Source organism: Oncorhynchus mykiss, chromosome 28 (assembly GCF_057628025.1).
Source record: "Oncorhynchus mykiss isolate SJ-2025 chromosome 28, ASM5762802v1, whole genome shotgun sequence".
Taxonomy (NCBI): domain Eukaryota; kingdom Metazoa; phylum Chordata; class Actinopteri; order Salmoniformes; family Salmonidae; genus Oncorhynchus; species Oncorhynchus mykiss.
In genome coordinates, this window is record NC_143049.1 from 43862501 (window position 1) to 43880000 (window position 17500).

A 17500-nucleotide genomic window follows, 5' to 3' on the forward strand; every position below is an offset into this window, starting at 1 on the left:
CTCTCTCTCTCTCTCTCTCTTTCTCTCTCAGGGAGACAAAGGACAACGGGGAACAGATGGAGTTGATGGACGTAAGGGTGATCCAGGCTTTTCTGGTCTAGCCGGCTGTAAAGGTTCTCCAGGACCTGACGTGAGTCCTTCTCCTAATGTTGTAATCATTTAAACCCCAGTCCTGCGTTAGGTTTAGGATGTGTCTCTCTGTATCTACACTGAGTATACAGAACATTAGGAACACCTGCTCTTTCCATGACAAACTGACCAGGTGAATCCAGGTGAAAGCTTTGATCCCTTATTGATGTCACTTGTTAAATCCACTTCAATCAGTGTAGATGAAAGGGAGGAGACGAGTTAAAGAAGGATGTTTAAGCCTTGAGACAATTGAGACATGGATTGTGTGTGTGTGTCCCATTAATGGTGAATGGCCAAGACAAAAGATTGAAGTGCCTTTGAACGGGGTACGGTGGTAGGTGTCAGGCGGTTTGAATGTCCGGTTTGAAAACCGCTGCTGGGTTTCATGTGTATCAAGAATGGTCCACCACCCAAAGGACATCCAGCCAAACTGAAAAAAACTGTGGGAAGCATTGAAATCCACATGGGCCAGCATCTCTGTGGAACGCTTTCAACACCTTGTGGAGCCCCGATGAATTGAGGCTGTTCTGAGGGCAAGAGGGGGGAGTCCTAATGTTTTGTACAGTCCGTGTATACAGGGCATTCGGAAATGATTCAGACCCCTTGACATTTTCCACATTTTGTTTGCGTTACATCCTTATTCATCAATCTACACACAATACCCCACAATGACGAAGCAAAGACAGATTTTGTTTTATTTAAAATTTGGCAAATACTGTCTATATTTTTTAAATACGGAAGTATTCATATCCTTTACTCAGTACTTTGTTGAAGCACCTTTGGCTGCGATTACGGTCTCGGTTTTCTTGGGTTCGACGCTACAAGCTTGGCACATCTGTATTTGGGGAGTTTCTCTGTCAGGTTGGATGGGGAGCGTTGCTGCACAGCTATTTTAAGGTCTCTCCAGAGATGTTCGATCGGGTTCAAGTCCGAGCTCTGGCTGGGTCACTCAAGGATATTCAGAGACTTGTCACGAAGCCACTCCCGCATTGTCTTGGCTGTGTGCTTAGGGTCATTGTCCTGTTGGAAGGTGAACCTTCACCCCAGTCTGAGGTCCTGAGCGCTCTGGAGCAGGTTTTCATCAAAGATCTCTCTGTACTTTGCTCCGTTCATCTTTCCCTCGATCCTGACTAGTCCCAGTCCCTGCCACTGAAAAACATCCCCACATGATGCTGCCACCACCATGCTTCACTGTAGGGATGGTGCCAGGTTCCCTCCAGATGTGATGCTTGTCATTCAGGCCAGAGAGTTCAATCTTGGTTTCATCAGACCAGAGAATCTTGTTTCTCATGGTCTGAGTGTCTTTAGATGCCTTTTGGCAAACTCCATGTGGGCTGTCGTGCCTTTTACTGAGGAGTGGCTTCCTTCTGGCCACTCTACCATAAAGACCTGATTGGTGGAGTGCTGCAGAGATGGTTGTCCTTCTGGAAGCTTCTCCCATCTCCACAGAGGAACTCTGGAGCTCTGTCGGAGTGACCATTGGGTACTTGGTCACCCCCCTGACCAAGGCCCTTCTCCCCCGATTGCTCAGTTTGGCCGGACAGCCAGCTCTAGGAACAGTCTTGATGGTCCCAATGTCTCTGAGCTCTACGAACAACTTCTTCAACCTCATGGCTTGGTTTTTGCTCTGACCTGCACTGTCAACTGTGGGGCCTTATATAGACAGGTGTGCCTTTCCAAATCTTGTCCAATCAATTGAATTTACCACAGATGGACTCCAATCAAGTTGTAGAAACATCTTAAGGATGATCAATGGAAACATGATACACCTGAGCACAATTTTGAGTCTCATAGCAAAGGGTCTGAATACTTTTTTATTTTTATGAATGCCTAAAAAAATGCAAAAAAAAAAAAAAATGCCTAAAAACCTGTTTTTGCTTTGTCATTATGGAGTATTGTGATGTCATTATGGGGTATTGTGATGTCATTATGGGGTATTGTGATGTCATTATGGAGTATTGTGATGTCATTATGGGGTATTGTGATGTCATTATGGGGTATTGTGATGTCATTATGGGGTATTGTGATGTCATTATGGGGTATTGTGATGTCATTATGGGGTATTGTGATGTCATTATGGGGTATTGTGATGTCATTATGGGGTATTGTGATGTCATTATGGGGTATTGTGATGTCATTATGGAGTATTGTGATGTCATTATGGGGTATTGTGATGTCATTATGGAGTATTGTGATGTCATTATGGGGTATTGTGATGTCATTATTGGGTATTGTGATGTCATAAGGGAGTATTGTGATGTCATTATGGGGTATTGTGATGTCATTATGGGGTATTGTGATGTCATAAGGGAGTATTGTGTGTAGATTGATGATGACGTGTTATTATTATTAAGGCTGTAATGTAACAAAATGTGGAAAAAGTCAAGGGGTCTGAATACTTTCTGAATGAACTGTGTGTGTGTGTGTGTGTGTGTGTGTGTGTTTACAGTATGTATAGACTAATCACCCCAGAGGTTAGTTTATAAACATTCTGCTAACAGAGAATGTAAACACAGTTATTCTGATTAAGCAGCTTGGTCCACGACACACACACACACACACACACACACACACACACACACACACACACACACACACACACACACACACACACACACACACACACACACACACACACACACACACACACACACACATTTTAGCCACATGTAGTTATGGGTGTAGGGGCCACTCACTGGGGCTGTATGCTCTGGTGGTTAACAAGTAGTAGAACTCTGTGATGTGGTGAAGCTCTGCTGTTTTTCATCGGGAAACCTCAGGGGCTCTAGAACACTTTGATGTTTGGGTTCTATATTCTGACTTTTGTGTTCTGTTGTTCTATGTTCCATTGTTCCATGTTCTATATTCTGACTTTTGTGTTCTGTTGTTCTATGTTCCATGTTTTGTATTCTGACTTCTGTGTTCTATTGTTCTATGTTCCATCGTTCTGTGTTTAAAGTAGCGTGTTCTGGTTGTAGGGCTCACAGGGAGACGGAGGTCCTAAGGGAGATCCTGGTCCATACGGAACCAAAGGAGCTAAGGTACAGTAAGATGACTTCCTGTTGTACTGTTGTTACCATGGTGACTTGAGCTGGGCGACATAGTTGTTAACATGATGATGTTGACAGTGTATTTTCTGTTTAAGGGAGATCAGGGGAAAGACGGAGAACCAGGACGACCCGGCAACTACGGACTGCCCGGAATCAAGGTACAGCTCTTAATTTGAGCCAGTTTGATGCAGGAAGATAATCTCACAGCAAGACGACATGTAAATTATTGTGGATTACAATTTTTGTTTTGTGTACATGAGTTAGTGTGTACATGTGTTAGTGTGTACATGTGTTAGTGTGTACATGAGTTAGTGTGTACATGTGTTAGCGTGTACATGTGTTAGTGTGTACATGAGTTAGTGTGTACATGTGTTGGTGTGTACATGTGTTAGTGTGTACATGAGTTAGTGTGCACATGAGTTAGTGTGTACATGTGTTAGTGTGTACATGTGTTAGTGTATGTGTACATTAGTTAGTATGTGTGTACATGAGTTAGTGTGTACATGAGTTAGTGTGTACATTAGTTAGTGCGTACATGTGTTAGTGTATGTGTACATTAGTTAGTATGTGTGTACATGAGTTAGTGTGTACATGAGTTAGTGTGTGTGTACATGAGTTAGTGTGTACATGAGTTAGTGTGTGTGTACATGAGTTAGTGTGTACATGAGTTAATGTGTGTGTACATGAGTTAGTGTGTGTGTACATGAGTTAGTGTGTACATGTGTTAGTGTGTGTGTGTACATGAGTTAGTGTGTACATGAGTTAGTGTGTGTGTACATTAGTTAGTGTGTACATTAGTTAGTGTGTACATGAGTTAGTGTGTGTGTACATGAGTTAGTGTGTGTGTACATGAGTTAGTGTGTACATTAGTTAGTGTGTATGTACATTAGTTAGTGTGTACATTAGTTAGTGTGTACATTAATTAGTGTGTACATGAGTCAGTGTGGATGTGTGAGGACTACTGTGTATCAAGTCATATGTCATGTTATCATGTCATCTTCTGATAGGGTACACTGGGCCCAAAAGGAGCCAATGGGGACAAAGGACAGCGGGGTGATGATGTAAGTGACTCTAACTCCTGAGAATTATGGGAAGATACTGTTTACATTGAGGTGTTGATGATATCATGTGATATCTTCGTTGTGCATTTCAGGGAGCACCTGGACCGGACGGCCTCCGGGGAGACAAAGTATTCACACTTTACTACTACTACACTGTGTGTGTGTGTGTGTGCGTGTGTGTGTGTGTGGTCTGTGTGTGTGTGTGTGTGTGTGTGTGTGCGTGTGTGTGTGCGTGTGTGGTCTGTGAGTGTGTGTGTGTGTGTGTGTGTGTGTGTGGTCTGTGAGTGTCTGTGTGTGTGTGTGTGTGTGGTCTGTGTGTGTGTGTGTGTGTGTGTGTGTGTGTGTGTGTGTGTGTGTGTGTGTGTGTGTGTGTGTGTGTGTGTGTGTGTGTGTGTGTGTGTGTGTGTGTGTGTGTGTGTGTGTGTGTGCGTGTGTGTGTGTGTGTGGTCTGTGAGTGTGTGTGTGTGTGTGTGTGTGTGTGTGTGTGTGTGGTCTGTGAGTGTCTGTGTGTGTGTGTGTGTGTGTGTGTGTGGTCTGTGTGTGTGTGTGTGTGTGTGTGTGTGTGTGTGTGGTCTGTGTGTGTGTGTGTGTGTGTGTGGTCTGTGAGTGTGTGTGTGTGTGTGTGTGTGTGTGTGTGTGTGTGTGTGTGTGTGTGTGTGTGTGTGTGTGTGTGTGGTCTGTGAGTGTGTGTGTGTGTGTGTGTGTCTGTGTGTGTGTGTGTGTGTGTGTGTGTGTGTCTGTGTCTGTGTGTGTGTGTGTGTGTGTGTGGTCTGTGAGTGTGTGTGTGTGTGTGTGTGTTTGTGTGTGTGGTCTGTGAGTGTCTGTGTGTGTGTGTGTGTGTGTGGTCTGTGTGTGTGTGTGTGTGTGTGTGTGTGTGTGTGTGTGTGTGTGTGTGTGTGTGTGTGTGTGTGTGTGTGTGTGTGTGTGTGTGTGTGTGTGTGTGTGGTCTTGTTCTTCTGTCCTGAAATCCCCAAACGTCCCCACTAGGGTAGTAAAACAAGGAACATTCTCCCTCGTGATGACATTTCTCACTACCTCATGAGGACAAAGTAACAGTAGGATTTAGGGTTAGGTTTACAACTAGGGTTAGGTTTAGGATTAGGATTATGATTAGGATTAGGATTAGGATTAGGATTAGGGTTAGGTTTAGGATTAGGGTTAGGTTTACAACTAGGGTTAGGTTTAGGATTAGGGTTAGGTTTAGGATTAGGGTTAGGTTTAGGATTAGGATTTGTGTGTGTGTGTGTTGACTTCTGTCCATTCTCCTTCAGGGAACCCCAGGAGAGAAAGGAGAACAAGGAACCCGTGGAAACAGAGGACCAAGAGGAGATTTGGTGAGTGATGATGAGGGTGATGTTGATGGTGATGATGATGCTGGTGATGAGGGTGATGGTGATGGTGGTGATGATGATGCTGGTGATGATGGTGATGGTGGTGATGGTGATGGTGATGATGGTGATGGTGGTGGTGATGATGATGCTAGTGATGGTGGTGGTGGTGATGATGGTGATGATGGTGGTGATGGTGATGATGGTGATGATGGTGATGATGGTGGTGATAGTGATGGTGATGGTGATGGTAGTGATGATGATGAAGGTGTGTGTTGACGGATGTCTTCTGTCCCTTCAGGGTGACCCAGGACCTCGTGGAGATCAGGGCAGAGAGGGTTCATCTGGAGCCAATGGAGAGCCTGTACGTACCCCGGTTCTCGACCTCTGAAACTACACAACGTTTAAAACTCTTCATCATTTAAACTTGATACCCTTCATACCAGCATTCAATCATCAATAGTATTTAGTATCTCATATTTTAATTAGATCCCTGTTAGATAAAACAGCAGCTACTAATTAGATCCCCCATTAGATAAAACAGCAGCTACTAATTAAATCCCCCATTAGATAAAGCAGAAGCTACTAATTAGATCCCCCATTAGATAAAACAGCAGCTACTAATTAGATCCTCATTAGTTAATAACCTCTCTGGGATGTGTGGGATGGTAGCATCCCACCTGGCCAAAAGCCAGTGAAAATACAGAGCGCCAAATTCAAATAAATTACTATAAAAATCAAACTTTCATTAAATCACACATGTAAGATAGCAAATTAAAGCTACAAGTGTTGTGAATCCAGCCAACATGTCAGATTTCAAAAAGGCTTTTCGGCGAAAGCAAACGATGCTATTATCTGAGAGTAGCACCTCCATAAACAAAGAGAGAAAAGTATATTTCAACCCTAGAGGCGTGACACAAAACGCAGAAATCAAAATATAAATCATGCCTTACCTTTGACGAGCTTCTTCTGTTGCCACTCCAATATGTCCCATAAACATCACAAAGGGTCCTTTTGTTCGATTAATTCCGTCGATATATATCCAACATGTCAATTTATTTGATCCAGAAAAACACCAGTTCCTACTTGCGCGACGTGACTACAAAATATCTCAAAAGTTACCTGTAAGCATTGTCCAAAACATTTCAAACTACTTTTGTAATACAACTTTAGGTATTTTTTAACGTAAATAATCAATAAAATTGAAGACGGGATGATCTGTGTTCAATACAGGAGGAAAACAAAGTGGAGCTAGCTTTCAGGTCACGCGCCTCTAACAAAGAGTCCCCTTCACTCTAGCCTCTTTCTGAACAGTGTTACTTCTTCATTGCACAAAGGAAAAACCTCAACCAATTTCTAAAGACTGGTGACATCCAGTGGAAGCGATAGGAACTGCAAGAAGGTCCCTTTGAAATCTGGATTCCCAATGAAAACTCATTAAAAAGAGAGTGACCTCAAAAATAAAAAAATCTGAATGGTTAGTCCTCGGGGTTTCGCCTGCAAAATAAGTTCTGTTATACTCACAGAAAGGATTCAAACAGTTTTAGAAACTTCAGCGTGTTATGCATATCTTATCTTCTGGGGATGAGTAGCAGGCAGTTTAATTTGGGCATGCTTTTCATCCAAAAATCAGGATGCTGCCCCCTATTCTAGAAAAGTTTTAAAGAAGCAGCTACTAATTAGATCCTTATTAGATAAAACAGCAGCTACTAATTAGATCCCTATTAGATAAAACAGAAGCTACTAATTAGATCCCCATCAGATAAAGTAGAAGCAACTAATTATACCCCCATTAGATAAAACAGTAGCTACTAATTTGATCCCCCATTAGATAAAACAGCAGCTACTAATTAGATCCCCCATTAGATAAAACAGTAGCTACTAATTAGATCCCCCATTAGATAAAACAGCAGCTACTAATTAGATCCCCCATTAGATAAAACAGTAGCTACTAATTAGATCCCTATTAGATAAAACAGTAGCTACTAATTAGATCCCCCATTAGATAAAGCAGCAGCTACTAATTAGATCCCCATTAGATAAAGCAGCAGCTACTAATTAGATCCCCATTAGATAAAACAGCAGTTACTAATTAGATCCCCATTAGATAAAACAGCAGTTACTAATTAGATCCCCATTAGATAAAACAGCAGTTACTAATTAGATCCCCATTAGATAAAACAGCAGTTACTAATTAGATCCCCATTAGATAAAACAGCAGCTACTAATTAGATCCCCATTAGATAAAACAGCAGCTACTAATTAGATCCCCATTAGATAAAGCAGCAGCTACTCATTAGATCCCCCATTAGATAAAGCAGCAGCTACTAATTAGATCCCCATTAGATAAAACAGCAGCTACTAATTAGATCCCCCATTAGATAAAGCAGCAGCTACTCATTAGATCCCCCATTAGATACAGCAGTAGCTACTAATTAGATCCCCCATTAGATAAAGCAGCAGCCACTAATTAGATCCCCATTAGATTCACTGTTCGATTTAGGGACCTTACAGATAGTTGTATTTTTGGGGTACAGAGATGAGGTGAGATGAGTATCCATTTTATATTTAGGCTGTAGCACATTAACATGTGGAAAAAGTCCAGTGGTGTGAATACTCTGTATGTTGAAGAGGGTGGGCCTCAAGCTGCTCTCTATGTTGAAGAGGGTGGGCCTCAAGCTGCTCTCTATGTTGAAGAGGGTGGGCCTCAAGCTGCTCTCTATGTTGAAGAGGGTGGGCCTCAAGCTGCTCTCTATGTTGAAGAGGGTGGGCCTCAAGCTGCTCTGTATGTTGAAGAGGGTGGGCCTCAAGCTGCTCTCTATGTTGAAGAGGGTGGGCCTCAAGCTGCTCTCTATGTTGAAGAGGGTGGGCCTCAAGCTGCTCTCTATGTTGAAGAGGGTGGGCCTCAAGCTGCTCTCTATGTTGAAGAGGGTGGGCCTCAAGCTGCTCTGTATGTTGAAGAGGGTGGGCCTCAAGCTGCTCTGTATGTTGAAGAGGGTGGGCCTCAAGCTGCTCTCTATGTTGAAGAGGGTGGGCCTCAAGCTGCTCTCTATGTTGAAGAGGGTGGGCCTCAAGCTGCTCTCTATGTTGAAGAGGGTGGGCCTCAAGCTGCTCTCTATGTTGAAGAGGGTGGGCCTCAAGCTGCTCTCTATGTTGAAGAGGGTGGGCCTCAAGCTGCTCTCTATGTTGAAGAGGGTGGGCCTCAAGCTGCTCTCTATGTTGAAGAGGGTGGGCCTCAAGCTGCTTTGTATGTTGAAGAGGGTGGGCCTCAAGCTGCTCTCTATGTTGAAGAGGGTGGGCCTCAAGCTGCTCTCTATGTTGAAGAGGGAGGGCCTCAAGCATCATTGTCTCACCCCCAGCCCTGAGGAAAGACATGTGGGTGTCTATTTGCATACTTGTTGTTTGTGTACATAGTTTTTTTTTGTTTCCTTCCATTTGTATAGAAGACCCTCGTGCCAAATTGAGTCAAAAGCTTTTTTTGAAGTCAACAAAGCATGAGAAGACTTTGTCTGTTTTGGTTTGTTCGTCAGTAAGGGTGTGCAGGGTGTATATTACGTGGTCTGTCGTACGGTATTTTGGTAAGATTTGCTCAGGACATTGTTTTCACTGAGGAAATGTTGGAGTCTTCTGTTGATGATACTGCAGAGGATTTGTCTAAGGTTGCTGTTGACGCACATTCCTGAGTAATTATTGTGATCAAATGTGTCCTTACTTTTGTGGATTGGGGTGGCCAGACCTTAGTTCCAAATATTGGGGAAGATGCCAGAGCTGAGGATAATCTTGAAGAGTTTAAGAATAGCCAATTGGAATTTGTGGTATGTATATTTTATCATTTAGTTTAGAATAACATCAACACCTCAGGCCTTTTGGGGTTGGAGCGTTTGTGAACTACATGACCAAAAGTATGTGGACACCTGCTCGAACAACATCTCATTCCAAAATCATGGGCAATATGGATTTGGTCCCCCCTTTGCTGCTATAACAGCCTCCACTCTTCTGGGAAGGCTTTCCACTAGATGTTGGAACATTGCTGCGGGGACTTGCTTCCATTCAGTCACAAGAGCACATTAGTGAGGTCGGGGACTGATGTTGGGAGATTAGGCCTGGCTCGCAGTCGGCATTCCAATGCATCACAAAGGTGTTTGATGGGGTTGAGGTCAAGGTTCTGTGCAGGCCAGTCAAGTTATTCCATACCAATCTCGACAAACGACAAACCATTTCTGTATGGACCTCGCTTTTTGCATGGGGGCATTGTTGAAACAGGAAAGTGCCTTCCCCAAACTGTTGCCACAAAGTTGGAAGTACAGAATCCTCTAGAATTTCATTGTATGTTGTAGTGTTAAGATTTCCCTTCACTGGAACTAAGGGGCCATGAAAACAGCCCCAGTTTGCTCTATGCATTAGGGCTGGTAGCGTTCTCCTGGCATTTGCCAAACCCAGATTCATCCTTTGGACTGCCAGATAGTGAAGCGTGATTCATCACTCCAGAGATCGTGTTTCCACTGCTCCAGAGTCCGATGGCAGCGAGCTTTACACCACTCCAGCTTACTCTTGGGGTTGCGCATGGTGATCTTAGGCGTGTGTAAGGCTGCCCCCAACGAACAGTGCTTGTGTTGACGTTGCTTCCAGAGATCCTACTCTGCGTCCCACAAAGAAATGGTGGTTGGCGGTTGGAACCATGGCGGTTGGAACCAAAATGAACATTTGGACCGTGAAGCATGGAGGAGGAGGTGTGATGGTGTGGGGGTGCTTTGCTGGTGACACTCTCAGTGATTTCTTTAGAATTGAAGGCACACTTAACCAGCTTGGCTACCACAGCACTCTGCAGCGACACACCATCCCATCTGGTTTGTGCTTAGTGGGATTATGATTTGTTTTTCAACAGGACAATGACCCAACACCCCTCCAGGCTGTGTAAGGGCTATTTGATCTATAAGGAGAGTGATGGAGTGCTGCATCAGATGACCTGGCCTCCACAATCACCTGACCTCAACCTAATTGAGATGGTTTGGGATGAGTTGGACAGCAGAGTGAAGGAAAAGCAGCCAACAAGTGCTCAGCATATGAGGGAACTCCTTCAAGAGTATTGGAAAAGCATTCCAGGTGAAACTGGTTGAGAGAATGCCAAGAGTGTGCAAAGCTTTCATCAAGGCGAAGGGTGGCTACGTTGAAGAATCTAAACTATAAAACACTTTCTTGCTTACTACATGATTCCATGTGTGTTATTTCATAGTTTTGATGTCTTCACTATTATTCTACAATGTAGAAAATAGTAAAAAAAATAAAAATAAAGAAAAACCCTTGAATGAGCTGCAGCTTTCAAGAAGCCGGGACTTCTTGAACTTCCATCAAACAGGGAAAGTGTCAATACAGGACTAAGATCGAAAACAAATGATACATTATCAGATACACCGGCTACAACGCTCGTCGGATATGGCAGGGCTTGCAAACTATTACGGACTACAAAGGGAAGCACAGCCTCGAGCTGCCCAATGACACGAGCCTACTAGACGAGCTACATGACTTCTATGCTCGCCTCCAGGCAATCAACACTGAAACATGCATGAGAGCACCAGCTGTTCTGGATGACTGTGATCACGCTCTCCATAGCCGCTGTGAGTAAGACCTTTAAACAGGTCAACATTCACAAGGCCGCAGGGCCGCAGACAGATGTACTCCGAGCATGCGCTGACCAACTGGCAAGTGTCTTCACTGACATTTTCAACCTGTCCCTGACCAAGTCTGTAATACCAACATGTTTCATGTGCCCATGAACACCAAGGTAACCTGCCTATATGAATACTGACCCGTAGCACTCACATCTGTAGCCATGAAGTGCTTTGAAAGGCTGGTCATGGCTCACATAAACACCCACTCCAATTCACATACCACCCCAACAGATCCACAGATGATGCAGTCTCTATTGCACTCCACACTGCCCTTTCCCACCTGGACAAACGGAACACCTACGTAAGAATGCTATTCATTGACTACAGCTCAGCGTTCAACATCATAGTGCCCTCAAAGCTCATCACTAAGCTAAGGACCCTGGGACAAAACATCTCCCTCTGCAACTGGATCATGGACACCCTGACAGGCAACCCCCAGGTGGTAAGGGTAGGCAACAACACATCTGCCACACTGATCCTCAACACAGGGGCCGCTCATGGGTGGTGCTCAGTCCCCTCCTGTACTTCCTGTACACCCACGACTGCATGGCCAAGACAGCAACACCATCATTAAGTTTGCCAACGACACAACAGTGGTAGGCCTGATCACTGACAACGATGAGACATATAGGGAGGAGGTCAGAGACCTAGCCGTGTGGTGCCAGGACAACAACCTCTCCTCTCCCTCAACGTGATCAAGACAAAAGAGATGATCGTGGACTACAGGAAAAAGGAGCACCGAGTACGTCCCCATTCTCATCAACGGGGCTGTAGTGGAGCAGGTTGAGAGCTTAAAGTTCCTTGATATCCACAACAACAACAAACTAGAATGGTCCAAACACACCAAGACAGTTGTGAAGAGAACACGATAATGCCTGTTCCCCCTCAACAGATTGAAAAGATTTGGCATGTGTCCTCAGATCCTCAAAAAGTTCTACAGCTGAACCATCGAGAGCATCCTGACTGGTTTCATCAATGCCTGGTATGGAAACTATTCAGCCAACCACAAGGCACTACAGAGGGTATTGTGTACAACCCAGTACAAGCTTCCTGCCATCCAGGACCTCTATACCAGGTGGTGTCAGAGGAAGGCCCAGAAAATTGTCAAAGACTCCAGTCACCGAAGTCATAGACTGTTCTCTCTGCTACTGCACGGCAAGCTGCAACAGCTTCTACCCCCAAGCCATAAAACTGCTGAACAGCTAATCAATTGGCCACCCAGACAATTTGCATTGCCCCTCCCTTTTTTACGCTGCTGCTACTCTCTGTTATTATCTATGCATAGTGACTTTACTTCTACCTACATGTACCTCAACTACCTCGACTAACCGGTGCCCCCGCACATTGACTCTGTACCACCTGTATATAGCCTCGATACTGTTATCTGATTTTTGCTCTCAATTATTTATTTTTATATTTTCTTATGTATATGTATTTTCTTTATTTTTTCTTTCTTCATTTTTTACTTCAGTTTATTTAGTAAATACTTTCTTAACACTGATTTTCCTTAACTGCATTGTTGGTTAAGGGCTGGTCAGTCAGCATTTCACTGTGAGGTCTACACCTGTTGGTTAAGGGCTTGTCAGTAAGCAGTTCACAGTGAGGTCTACACCTGTTGTATTTGGCGTATGTGACAAAATACAATGTGATTTGATGTGTAGGCCAGTGATCCAAAAATCTAAATGTCCATTTTAAATTCAGGCTGTAACACAACAACATGTGGAATAAGTCAAGGGGTGTGAATTCATTCTGAATGCACCGTATGCATTACTCTGACCATTTTATCTCCATAATGCAACACTTTGAAAGGCTGTGGCCAACGATAGCGAACGACTTGACAAAAGTGATCCGCTCGAACGCGCCCACTGCTTCCTACTTCCTGTCTACACTGTTTCTACTTCCTACTTTCTGTCTACACTGTTTCTGCTTCCTACTTCCTGTCTACACTGTTTCTGCTTCCTACTTCCTGTCGACACTGTTTCTGCTTCCTACTTCCTGTCTACACTGTTTCTGCTTCCTACTTCCTGTCTACACTGTTTCTGCTTCCATCTTCCTGTCTACACTGTTTCTACTTCCTACTTCCTGTCTACACTGTTTCTGCTTCCTACTTCCTGTCTACACTGTTTCTGCTTCCTACTTCCTGTCTACACTGTTTCTGCTTCCTACTTCCTGTCTACACTGTTTCTACTTCCTACTTCCTGTCTACACTGTTTCTGCTTCCTACTTCCTGTCTACACTGTTTCTATTTCCTACTTCCTGTCTCTACTGTTTCTGCTTCCTGCTTCCTGTCTACACTGTTTCTACTTCCTACTTCCTGTCTACACTGTTTCTGCTTCCTACTTCCTGTCTACACTGTTTCTATTTCCTACTTCCTGTCTACACTGTTTCTATTTCCTACTTCCTGTCTACACTGTTTCTGCCACCTATGCTGTTACATAATTAAATGGTGTTATAATTACAAACTTTTACGACGGTGTCTTAGGGCTGGCTATGTGTGTATGTGCGTGTGTGTGTGTGTGTTGTAAGTCTAACAGTTTTGTTGTGTGTGTTTCAGGGTGACATCGGCAGGGCGGGGTCTCCAGGATACAGAGGAGATGAGGGCGCCCCCGGACCAGAGGTTGGGAAACTAATCAATCAATTTGTTTATCCATTCCGTCATCTAGTTAACACATGTATTTGTCTCACACACATTTATCACTAAGCTGGGAGTCTTATCACACATTTATCACTAAGCTGGGAGTCTTATCACACATTCATCACTAAACTGGGAGTCTCATCACACCTGCATCACTAAGCTGGGAGTCTTATCACACATTTATCACTAAGCTGGGAGTCTTATCACACATGCATCACTAAGCTGGGAGTCTTATCACACCTGCATCACTAAGCTGGGAGTCTTATCACACATGCATCACTAAGCTGGGAGTCTTATAACACCTGCATCACTAAGCTGGGAGTCTTATCACACCTGCATCACTAAGCTGGGAGTCTTATCACACATTTATCACTAAGCTGGGAGTCTTATCACACATGCATCACTAAGCTGGGAGTCTTATCACACCTGCATCACTAAGCCGGGAGTCTTATCACACCTGCATCACTAAGCTGGGAGTCTTATCACACATTTATCACTAAGCTGGGAGTCTTATCACACATGCATCACTAAGCTGGGAGTCTTATCACACCTGCATCACTAAGCTGGGAGTCTTATCACACATGCATCACTAAGCTGGGAGTCTTATAACACCTGCATCACTAAGCTGGGAGTCTTATCACACCTGCATCACTAAGCTGGGAGTCTTATCACACATTTATCACTAAGCTGGGAGTCTTATCACACATGCATCACTAAGCTGGGAGTCTCATCACACCTGCATCACTAAGCTGGGAGTCTTATCACACCTGCATCACTAAGCTGGGAGTCTCATCACACCTGCATCACTAAGCTGGGAGTCTTATAACACATTTATCACTAAGCTGGGAGTCTCATCACACCTGCATCACTAAGCTGGGAGTCTTATAAGACATGTATCACTAAGCTGGGAGTCTTATCACACATTTATCACTAAGCTGGGAGTCTCATCACACCTGCATCACTAAAATGGGAGTCTCATCACACATTTATCACTAAGCTGGGAGTCTCATCACACCTGCATCACTAAGCTGGGAGTCTTATCACACATGTATCACTAAGCTGGGAGTCTTAGAACACATTTATCACTAAGCTGGGAGTCTTATAACACGTTTATCACTAAGCTGGGAGTCTTATCACACATTTATCACTAAGCTGGGAGTCTCATCACACCTGCATTCCTAAGCTGGGAGTCTTATCACACCTGCATCACTAAGCTGGGAGTCTCATCACACATTTATAACTAAGCTGGGAGTCCTATAACACCTGCATCACTGAGCTGGGAGTCTTATCACACCTGCATCACTAAGCTGGGAGTCTTATCACACATGCATCACTAAGCTGGGAGTCTTATCACACCTGCATCACTAAGCTGGGAGTCTTATCACACATTCATCACTAAACTAGGAGTCTCATCACACATTCATCACTAAACTGGGAGTCTTATCACTCATGCATCACTAAGCTGGGAGTCTCATCACACCTGCATCACTAAGCTGGGAGTCTCATCACACATGTATCACTAAGCTGGGAGTCTTATCACACATTCATCACTAAACTGGGAGTCTCATCACACATTCATCACTAAACTGGGAGTCTCATCACACATGCATCACTAAACTGGGAGTCTTATCACACATGCATCACTAAGCTGGGAGTCTTATCACACCTGCATCACTAAGCTGGGAGTCTTATCACACCTGCATCAAATCAAATCAAATCAAATGTATTTATAAAGCCCTTCTTACATCAGCTGATATCTCAAAGTGCTGTACAGAAACCCAGCCTAAAACCCCAAACAGCAAGCAATGCAGGTGTAGAAGCACGGTGGCTAGGAAAAACTCCCTAGAAAGGCCAAAACCTAGGAAGAAACCTAGAGAGGAACCAGGCTATTTGGGGTGGCTCTTCTGGCTGTGCCGGGTGGAGATTATAACAGAACATGGCCAAGATGTTCAAATGTTCATAAATGACCAGCATGGTCAAATAATAATAATCACAGGCAGAACAGTTGAAACTGGAGCAGCAGCACGGCCAGGTGGACTGGGGACAGGAAGGAGTCATCATGCCAGGTAGTCCTGAGGCATGGTCCTAGGGCTCAGGTCCTCCGAGAGAGAGAAAGAAAGAGAGAAAGAGAGAATTAGAGAGAGCATACTTAAAATCACACAGGACACCGGATAGGACAGGAGAAGTACTACAGATATAACAAGCTGACCCTAGCCCCCCGACACATAAACTACTGCAGCATAAATACTGGAGGCTGAGACAGGAGGGGTCAGGAGACACTGTGACCCCATCCAATGATACCCCCGGACAGGGCCAAACAGGAAGGATATAACCCCACCCACTTTGCCAAAGCACAGCCCCCACACTACTAGAAGGATATCTTCAACCACCAACTTACCATCCTGAGACAAGGCCGAGTATAGCCCACAAAGATCTCCGCCACGGCACAACCCAAGGGGAGAACCAACCCAGACAGGAAGATCACATCAGTGACTCAACCCACTCAAGTGACGCACCCCTCCTAGGGACTGCATGAAAGAGCACTAGTAAGCCAGTGACTCAGCCCCTGTAATAGGGTTAGAGGCAGAGAATCCCAGTGGAAAGAGGGGAACCGACCAGGCAGAGAGAGCAAGGGCAGTTCGTTGCTCCAGAGCCTTTCGGTTCACCTTCACACTCCTGGGCCAGACTGCACTCAATCATATGACCCACTGAAGAGATGAGTCTTCAGTAAAGACTTAAAGGTTGAGACCGAGTTTGCGTCTCTCACATGGTTAGGCAGACCACTCCATAAAAATTGAGCTGTATAGGAGAAAGCCCTGCCTCCAGCTGTTTGCTTAGAAATTCTAGGGACAATTAGGAGGCCTGCGTCTTGTGACCGTAGCGTACGTGTAGGTATGTACCCCAGGACCAAATCAGAGAGATAGGTAGGACCAAGCCCATGTAATGCTTTATAGGTTAGCAGTAAAACCTTGAAATGAGCCCTTGCCACTGGAGTAATATGATCACATTTTTTGGTTCTAGTCAGGATTCTAGCAGCCGTATTTAGCACTAACTGAAGTTTATTTAGTGCTTTATCCGGGTAGCCGGAAAGTAGAGCATTGCAGTAGTTTAACCTAGAAGTTATGTGGTGATCGATGGTATCAAAAGCAGCACTAAGGTTTAGGAGCACGAGGACAGATGCAGAGCCTCGGTCTGATGCCATTAAAAGGTAATTTACCACCTTCACAAGTGCAGTCTCAGTGTTATGATGGGGTGATGTTTGTCTTCAGGAAGGCAGTGAGTTGTTGCGCAACAGCCTTTTCTAAAATTTTTGAGAAGAATGGGAGATTCGATAGAAGCCGATAGTTTTTAAAATTTTCTGGGTCAAAGTTTGGCTTTTTCAAGAGAGGCTTTATTACTGCCACTTTTAGTGAGTTTGGTACACATCTGGTGGATATAGAGCCATTTATTATATTCAACATGGGAGGAACAAGCACAGGAAGCAGCACTTTCAGTAGTTTAGTTGGAATAGGGTCCAGTATGCAGCTTGACGGTTTAGAGGCCATGATTATTTTCATCATTGTGTCAAGAGATATAGTACTAAAACACTTGAGCGTCTCTCTTGATCCTAGGTCCTGGCAGAGTTGTG

General features: G+C 44.3%; 1 protein-coding gene across 1 annotated transcript in view; it reads left to right on the top strand.

Annotated features, from left to right (window-relative positions):
• col6a1 (collagen, type VI, alpha 1) overlaps positions 1 to 17500 on the top strand; it is a 65753-nt gene that overhangs the window by 13129 nt on the left and 35124 nt on the right. The window contains exons 12-19 of the mRNA XM_090226049.1: positions 32 to 130; positions 3108 to 3170; positions 3275 to 3337; positions 4187 to 4240; positions 4333 to 4368; positions 5512 to 5574; positions 5870 to 5932; positions 13792 to 13854. Of these exons, the coding sequence (XP_090082175.1) occupies positions 32 to 130; positions 3108 to 3170; positions 3275 to 3337; positions 4187 to 4240; positions 4333 to 4368; positions 5512 to 5574; positions 5870 to 5932; positions 13792 to 13854 (504 nt within the window). The remainder of the gene's footprint in view (positions 1 to 31; positions 131 to 3107; positions 3171 to 3274; positions 3338 to 4186; positions 4241 to 4332; positions 4369 to 5511; positions 5575 to 5869; positions 5933 to 13791; positions 13855 to 17500) is intronic.